The following is an 8,648-nucleotide window of genomic DNA, read 5'->3' on the forward strand; positions in this document are numbered from 1 at the left end:
AATTGGTTCTAGGGATAGTGCTACAAATTGTGAGCTTCATTGAAACCTTATGAGTAAGTATGACCTTGTAATCTTCTCTGCCAAGTCACTGAATGATCCAAGTATGACTTTGGAGCCCAGATGACAAACTTTGTTTTTCCCAACATGTGCCACAGTTGGCAGTTGGTTACACCCTGTTTCATCTATGGTTGCCAGGATAGCCTCTTCAACATGTTGAACAAGGCCCTCAGGCATACACATTGAGTGCACCTGTTGTTCCTTCCCATCCCTCACTGCCTTTCCGTAAGGGGTATCATTATTTGCCATATGTTTGAAGTGCCAGTGAGTAATAGATCCTTATGCTTTTGCATTTTCCTCCTCTTCGCACAGCACACAGAAAGTTCCCCACACCTCAGAAATGTTGGTTAGGGGGGTGGGTACAACACATCTAGTTTTCTCTGGTCCCGGTCTACCCTGCAGAAGCAACTTAGCCATGTTGCTAACACACCACTCACAGTCAAGTGGGTGAGTAGTGACAGAGCCCATTCTTCCCGTAAAGAAGACAAGATGCATGGGAGAGAAAAATACTTGACATGTGTATTATGTGGCTCTAGCAAACAATTCTTGGAAGCTCCCCTTAAGGTTATTGTAAATGATCAAACTTGTTTGTCAGATTTGCTCTTTTCTACCCATGGTTTTGTCAAACAAGCCTGTACAGGTCAGCATTGTGTATAAAGAAGAAAAAGGAAACAAGGTGCTGTTCCCGGGAATGATTGAATTGATAGAGAAATATATCCATGAAAACCTGCTAAAGGAAATATTACACTCAGAACCTGTTGGTTACATCAACTTTCTCCAAATGAAGAGTTAAAGTTGTAAAATGAGTCACTTCACCTTCACTTTGAATAAGGTGACACAAGTATGCAAAAATTTTCTCTCCTCTACTTGGTCCACAAGGGGCAGTTTATTAAAATATCACAATGTGGACATACAGCCTGCATCTTCTGTGGGAGAACTGGAGAAGTTCACGTGATGCCATGTGTAGAACACTGAGTTTCTTCTTAACCTCTTACCTGCATAATATATGGCTGCGAAAGATGTGACACATCTGTTTTGTAATTGCCTGTGCTGTTTTGTTCTTATTCTTGATTGTAGTTTCCATAATCATGGAATCTTACGGCACAGTGAGATAAATTGTAATAACATTATTTTTCACTGAATACCTGCAGAAAAATGTCAACACAATGATCACCATCTTGTCTAACTTTCCATCAATCAGAATTTCTGCCAAACATATCAGACACATTCTATGTTTGACAAACATGTCAAACAGCATAGTCCACTGTCAAATATTTGGCCAACATAGTAAAATTTGACAAATGTTTTTGATGGTTTATGTTAGGCTAAACACCCATAATTTCCTTAAATTCTCAAAAATATGTCTATTCATGTTGATATACACTGAAATTCGGTGTGAAGAATCCTTAGAATAAGAATACTAATGCTAAAATTCTAAAAAACACAAATGTTTTCTGCTACAGCATCAGCTGTAATTACCATGTTATTCACTGTACTCTGTATACAAAAATCCATAGTATATCTTGACATGGAAAAAGAAATTTAATTTTACATTTTGTTGCCAAAACAAAGTTTTAACTATAGGAAGTATCGAAAATGGTCTTATACACATAATTGTAAGTAAACAAACATGTTTATTGCACAGGTTTTGCGTCTAGTGAGTTTCATGACACCTTGTACCCTCTGCAAGATATTTGGTTACCTGCTTCGTACAATATTTGTAGTGCTTGATTTTCCTGAATAAATACATTTTTTTAAGCTGCATTGCCCCAGAAAATAATTCTATAAGTTGAACAGGAAGTGAAAGGACACACAATAAGCTGCTAGTTCTTGTATATGCTGGCTCCATTTTAATTAGATATGCAGCTCAAAATAATGTTTTATTTTAACACTGTTTGACGGAGTGAAAATAATAGACCTTTGTTTCAGTGTTCATGAGGAAGTTTAATGTTTTCTGCCATTTGAAGGAACATTCATTAATATTGATAGCCATTGATTACAATGTTTCATCATTTCCATCACAAGTATTATCTGCAACTGAGTGTTGTTTACCTCAGAGTATGGACAAAGCCTAGATAAGCTCTGTTGTGTTCAGACCAGTCCTGCAAGTTGGTGACTGTTTAAACAAATGCCACCATTAAGGAGTATTGCTTACTGGGCAAGCTAGTTCTAAGCAAAAAGAACAGACGGGAAGTGAAACCACGAAACTTAGGGACAAAAGTAACATTTACTTGTTAAGTCACTGCCAAGTGACAAGCTCAATGAAACTTTGACTGTGCATAAAAGGAACTACTACAGTATAAATCAGAAAGTATCTGGAAGAAGTACTCAGTGAGACAAACAGAATAGACACTTTTATTCAAAGATAATAATTACAGCTGTGTCATCAAATTTTATGGTGGGCCCCTGGATAATACAAAAGGCAGAACATGGTTCTTCATTGGTTGTGTGGTCACTACAGATGATAATGCATGCTCTGTGACATGCTCCCATACTGCCACATGGTTAGTAAGGAGTTATAGTGGCAGAGCATTACATTCCTCCACCAGCATGGTTGACAAGCGGGCGGGTCATTGTCACATGTGGGCATGTTGCAGTACGTCTCCCCAACACATCCCACATGTGTTCAGTGGGTCTAAGTTCAGGAGAATGGGCAGGCCGGTCGATTCACAAAACATCCTCTTGTTCCCAGAGCTCCTCCACCCATGCTGTTCAATGCGGTCGCACACTGCCATCCATAAAAATTAAGTCAGGACTGAATACACCCCTGAAAAGACACAAGGGGAAGGCGTGCAGTGTCACAATGATGTTGACCACTGGGAGTACTGTGTTCAAAGATGTGGAGCTCCATGCACCTATACATTATGCCACCACACACATAACACGTGGACCACCAAGATGATCATGTTCAACAATGTTCCGGGGTGTATTACGTGTTCCTACCTGTTCCCAAATGAGGGTACATCCAGAATCACTACACAAACTAAATCTGCTGTCATCTGAGAAGAACACGTGACCCCACTCCTCGTTTGTCCAGTCCCAGTGTTCTTGGTGCCATAGCGAGTTGTGCCGCCAATGTGTGTATGTGTGTGTGTGTGTGTGTGTGTGTGTGTGTGTGTGTGTGTCAGTGTAACACAGCATACTGGTCACCAGGAAAAGAGACCACCCCCATGCAATCACCAAGTGAGTGCCTTGTGGTCCTGTTAAATATGGTTGCAATTGCACCTACTGTTTGACATGGATCTACACAATGGGGCTACACTCATCACAACAAAACCAACAGCAGTTACAGTTGTGATCAGAGAGCTTTTTGTGGCTTTGTTCATATTATTCCCCTTTTGTTTGACATGTTAATATTATACCAGAAGACTTTCTTTCAAATGTCATCAAACATTTATTTAGTCCAATTCAACTTTCATGGATAGGGAATTTATAAATGTCATAAAAACAACTTTATTGCAATAATTCAAACAAAATGTTGTAGGTAATAAGAGATTCCTGCCTGTATTCACACACTTTGGTTCTGCTGGTTCACCACCTTCAAAACGTGCAAGGAGAGACATAGCTGATGAAGGAAAGGAGAGTTCATCAACTCCTGAGGGTATGTGCAAATTGCTCTTCTAATCTGTATTTAAGATAGTGCAAAATTGCCATTGGCTATTACGCATATGTTCTACAAGAAACCTCGTTTGTAGAGTGTAGTGTTCTTTAGTTATACAGGTTATACAGCATTTTGCTCCCGCTCACAACAGAAAACATGAATAATGTAACAAAAATATAGTTTAATAACAATAATAGTAATAATAATAATAATAATAATATCCTACAAGTTACTCAAGGAGCTGTTTCAAAAGTTTGTTCCAGAAATTCAGGAATTTGATCGTCAACATATCCAGTAAACATTTGTATCTGCAACTGTGAGATAGAGTATACTTTTAAACAAAAGGCAGTAAATGGGGAATTAGTACACAATGTACATCAGTGTGGGGAAGATAGCACATGCATTTCTTATCATTACAGTTTTTGTACTACCTGAGTAGCAGTTGGATGACCTGATCAACAGAAAGTATTTGTTGATTTACTTCTTGTCCCATTAAGTAAAAAGTGTTCTATGGGAAACTTAATTATTCTGGTTAGAAGTCCCTGACAAGTGGACACAAATTAGCAGCTGTTGTGAATTTCAGTCTGAAAGCCAATTGAGAAGCTACTTGAGTGTGAAATAGTGGCTCCAAGTTATGGGATGCTGACAAGTGTCCAGTAGAGAGTAGTACTGAACTCATACCCTGCATACTGCATCCAAATATTGCCTTTGGCAGATTATAATATAGTGGCCGTACATCACAGTGGTCTGACAGGGCCAGTTGGGGAATTGGTAATGTTACAAAGTATTGAAAGTGACAGTTGAGGTGTCAGCATTTAGCGTGTGTTCCTAGCTCACAGCCTTATGGGAAAGACATCACAAAATGTGAACTGACATGTCATCGACCGCTATGGTCGCAGGTTCGAATCCTGCTTCGGGCATGGATGTGTGTGATGTCCTTAGGTTAGTTAGGTTTAAGTAGTTCTAAGTTCTAGGGGACTGATGACCGCAGATGTTAAGTCCCATAGTGCTCAGAGCCATTTGAACCATTTGACTTGTCATCCAGTTAGACCACAGTGACAGTAATTGGAAACCCTATTTCAAATACTGCGGGTTTTTGGAACTTTTAATGATCTTTATCATTATCATCACTTTTGACAAAGCTGCAAGTTTCTGGTAAAAGGCAAACTAACTTGGCTTGCTGCTGTGTGGTAAGGAACAGCATTTTCTATTTTTATGTGTCTGGAATTTTATACGGCAGATCATATCCCGCATTAAAAAAAATCTGTTCTCATAGGATTACATACTGAAGCTCCAAGCTAGAATTTACTAGCGTTTTTAATTTATGTGTGACATACTTCCATAGTGAGAATAAATAGCTGCTATTGCAGTGTGCTGAGATTACAACTAAAACATTATGTGTGTCTCAAATTTCACAGGACCTGTTGTTAATAAAGTGAAGTGACAGTGTGACAAATTGGAGATCATATTACCATCTTTAGGTAAATGAAAGCCTTTCATTGTCTACTCAGTATTGTATGAGTAATTTTGAGATACTTATAGAAAATGTCGAGGCTGAAAATATAGTACTCATGTAAATTGAGCTCAAATCCATTTCCAATTTAGCACAAATAATCCATGGCTGTTCTCTTTAGACACTAACAACTAGGGATTGTTTTATTATTAAATGTGCCAGGAGAAAATGAAGAACCATATCACACCAAAGTTGGTAGTGTACTGGAGTTTGTTTTTCTTTGTGTCAAATCCACACCATATGAAGACTCCTCATTCCAATATCAGAATCCTTAAATAACTTATCACCTTTAATGCAATCCTTTGGATTTTCAGGTTTCATAATGTATAAAGGTTGCCTTCTGGATATAGAGAAGCTGATGCAGCAGCTTCAGAGGAGTGAGAAGGCACGCCTTGATACCGAAAACAAAATGATGAATATTAAGCGTGATCTTGGTGTGATGAAAGAACACACTAAGGTATTGACAAGCACAGCAAAGGAACTAACTCAGGAACTCCATGATTATAGAAGCAAACTAGCAGAAACTGAAGAGGAATTAACAAATGTTAAAGTAAGTTCCATGGAGAACACATCATCTTCTTCTTATGTTTTCTTCTTCACCTTCTTCCACCAAGGTTCAGTAAAAATATCTGATAATAAAACTAATGAAACTGTTGATTTCACTTGGCTTACAATCATCAGATGTTTCATCTTGCTTTGAGTTTATGAAAGATTGTGAGTCAATGGAGACACTCTTCAGTCATCCATAATCTTTGGTGTCTGTGTAGTTCATTGGTTATTTTATTAAGCTAAGGATGCCATCACTTTTAATTTTGCCTAGTAAAATCACTCACTTGATCTGTCATAAAAATCTCATTTCTAGTGGTTGATTCATTCTCTTGTCTTGTTACCTTGAAACCTTTGTCTCACATCAAGAAAAAACAGGAGTTCCTCATAAGCCTGTACTTGCAATTCAAACTGTACCTGTCTGTCCAGATTTAGATTTTTTCTGATACCTGAAGGTGCTTTAGGCAAATGCCATGATAGTTCTTTCGCAAGAGAACACTGCCAACTTCCCTCCCCATCTTTCCCTGTCCTGTGTTTCCCGAAGTGCCTGGTAATACAACAATTCAGTTAGTTATATTTCTGGACATTGAAAACACTTCAGTTTTAAAACAAAAGAGCAAAATTGTTAATTAAAAGAGACTCCTCATTTTTCTAACGTAAATCTCTCATAATTGAGCTTTTTGAATTAACCTTCACATCATTGCCTCCACACCATTTTTTGTGAGGTCATGCTATGTGTCACTGAGCAGAGAAAATCATGATCATGACCATGATCATTAACAGTCTAAAGTTACAGTACAGTAGCGGAATTCCATTCAAGACCTCAGTGAACTTTTGGTCTCATCAAAAGCCACTTCTTATCTGAACAGGCAATATTGTCATTAACCATTCTTACCTCATTTTATGTGTTAAGCTATTACTTACAGTTCATTCATGTCTTGTTTAGATGATGGTATGCTGCAGACTTTCACAGTTGGTTTACATGTTTGTGTTATGCGCTTATTTATTTTCGTATTGATTTACTTGCTTAGTAATAGTAGTAATGAAATATCTGGCAAATGTATATCAATTTATTTAAAACATGTGTACCATGTCCAGTGGAAAACAAAGTAAATTTATAACATTTGGTAGGCATGTTCTATTGTAGTAACATTTAAAAAATATTGGTTATTGCATTAGCTAGAACATAACTTGAATACATTTTTAAGTCATGTTATCAGCATTTTAAATTGACTTCCTGATTTATACCTTACAGGCAAAGTCTGATGTATTTTATTCTGCCTTAAAAGATGTCCAAATAAGAATTGCACCAGTAATAGCATCAGAAAACGCAGCTGAAAATTCTGGTGCAAGACTGTCAACTGGCAACAAGACGCTGGAGAAGTCTAAAGCATGCGCCTCAACACCAGAAGACGATGACGACGATGAAAGGAAGGTGCAGCAAGTGCTTAAGGACGAGGAGAAACCTGTTACTTGCCTAACAGTTCAAAGTGATTTGACAAGTAATTCTGTAGAATCTGACATCCCAGATGAGGCCACAGTAAAACTGGAATGTCATTCTGAGACTGAAGTCTGTATTTATTTGGATGATGAAATCACAGAATTGAATGGAAGTGAGTCAGTTAAGCAAGAACAAGAAACAGTAAGTGAAACTGCAGAAAGCACACTCAATCTAGAAACAGTAAGTGAAACTGCAGAAAGCACACTCAACCTGGAAACAGATTCTGCTGAGAAAGCAGAGGATTCAGAAAACAGCACTGCAGCTTGTATTCGAAGTTCAGAAAAAGAATCTGTGGCTACAACAGAGAGTCCTGAAAGTGAAGAAGTGGAGAGCTCAAGTCAAATAGCAGAAAGTAAACTGGAAGCTGAAGAGATTTCTGAGGCTACAAGAGCGGATGAAGATACACAGGCTGGTGAACAAAGTGAGATAGATGACAGGGCGAAATGTGAAACTACTGTAGGAGAAAGTGCGCCTTGTGAACAAATGGAAACTGTAGAGAATACAGAAAATGAAACAAGCGAAACCTCAGGTAGTGCAGTTCCTATGGAATGTGACTGATCCATGTGGGAAATTTGTTTTTGGAACTGATGTAGTGTCATGTTTCATCCTGTCATCAAGAGAAACATTCCTGCAGAGGATATATTTATTTACTGTGTGTCAGTCAAGAAGTTCTATTTAATTTTCTAGATTTTACGAGTGAATGTAGTAGTGACTACGTCAAACAAATCCTTTGTGGGCTTGTTTCACGTGCATTTGGTAAAAGGTATATTACGCAAATGCATAATGTGCAATGTCAAGTACAATAATTAATGCAGTGAAGGAAAATATAAATATTAGTGACTTTATGCGTAAGTTGAAAGAAATGTAATAATTGTTTAAATTTGGGTAGTAGCCTATGTGTAACTGTTATGCTTTGTGTGTACTGTGGAGAGTTTTATTACAGCAAACATTTTTATATGTAAATATCCCTGACACTATTTTGTGCATACAATTGTAATATGATTATAGCATTACAAGTGACTTTGCTTGAAAGTACAAAGGAGGAGGAGTGTTGGTTTTGATGTATATTGCAACTTTAGAGATGTATGTATGACACAGAAGTGGTTCATGAAATCCCTATCCTCCATTTTTAGGGAAATAAAGAAAATTTTTAAGTAATGTGTTGCAACAGTTATATTTACTGGATTCTCATATAGATTGGTACGCTGTTCTGTTTAGTGGTAGTGTAGAGGGGGAACGTTATGTAAAAAATGGGATTTTGAACGGCAGTAGGGTAGTTAAATTATGGAAGAGTCTCAGATTCTGATAAACATGGACAAGATGCAAAGAAATTCTGAATAGTATGAATTGGTTGAAACTCAAAGTAATATGCATTACATATTGTGTAAAGAATAGCCATGTAAACGATCACAGGGCTTTTTCATGGGTCT

General features: G+C 37.6%; 1 protein-coding gene across 3 annotated transcripts in view; it reads left to right on the top strand.

Annotated features, from left to right (window-relative positions):
• The window catches only part of LOC126410937 (cell division cycle and apoptosis regulator protein 1-like), a 259,834-nt gene extending 251,458 nt beyond the window's left edge, over positions 1–8,376 (top strand). For all 3 annotated transcript variants that reach the window (XM_050081326.1, XM_050081328.1, XM_050081327.1), the window contains 3 exons: positions 3,542–3,658; positions 5,486–5,721; positions 6,973–8,376. In XM_050081326.1, coding sequence (XP_049937283.1) covers positions 3,542–3,658; positions 5,486–5,721; positions 6,973–7,776 — 1,157 coding nt within the window. In that variant the 3' untranslated portion in view covers positions 7,777–8,376. The remainder of the gene's footprint in view (positions 1–3,541; positions 3,659–5,485; positions 5,722–6,972) is intronic.
• The last annotated feature ends 272 nt before the right edge of the window (positions 8,377–8,648 follow it).

This window comes from Schistocerca serialis, chromosome 1 (genome assembly GCF_023864345.2).
Source record: "Schistocerca serialis cubense isolate TAMUIC-IGC-003099 chromosome 1, iqSchSeri2.2, whole genome shotgun sequence".
Lineage (NCBI taxonomy): Eukaryota > Metazoa > Arthropoda > Insecta > Orthoptera > Acrididae > Schistocerca > Schistocerca serialis.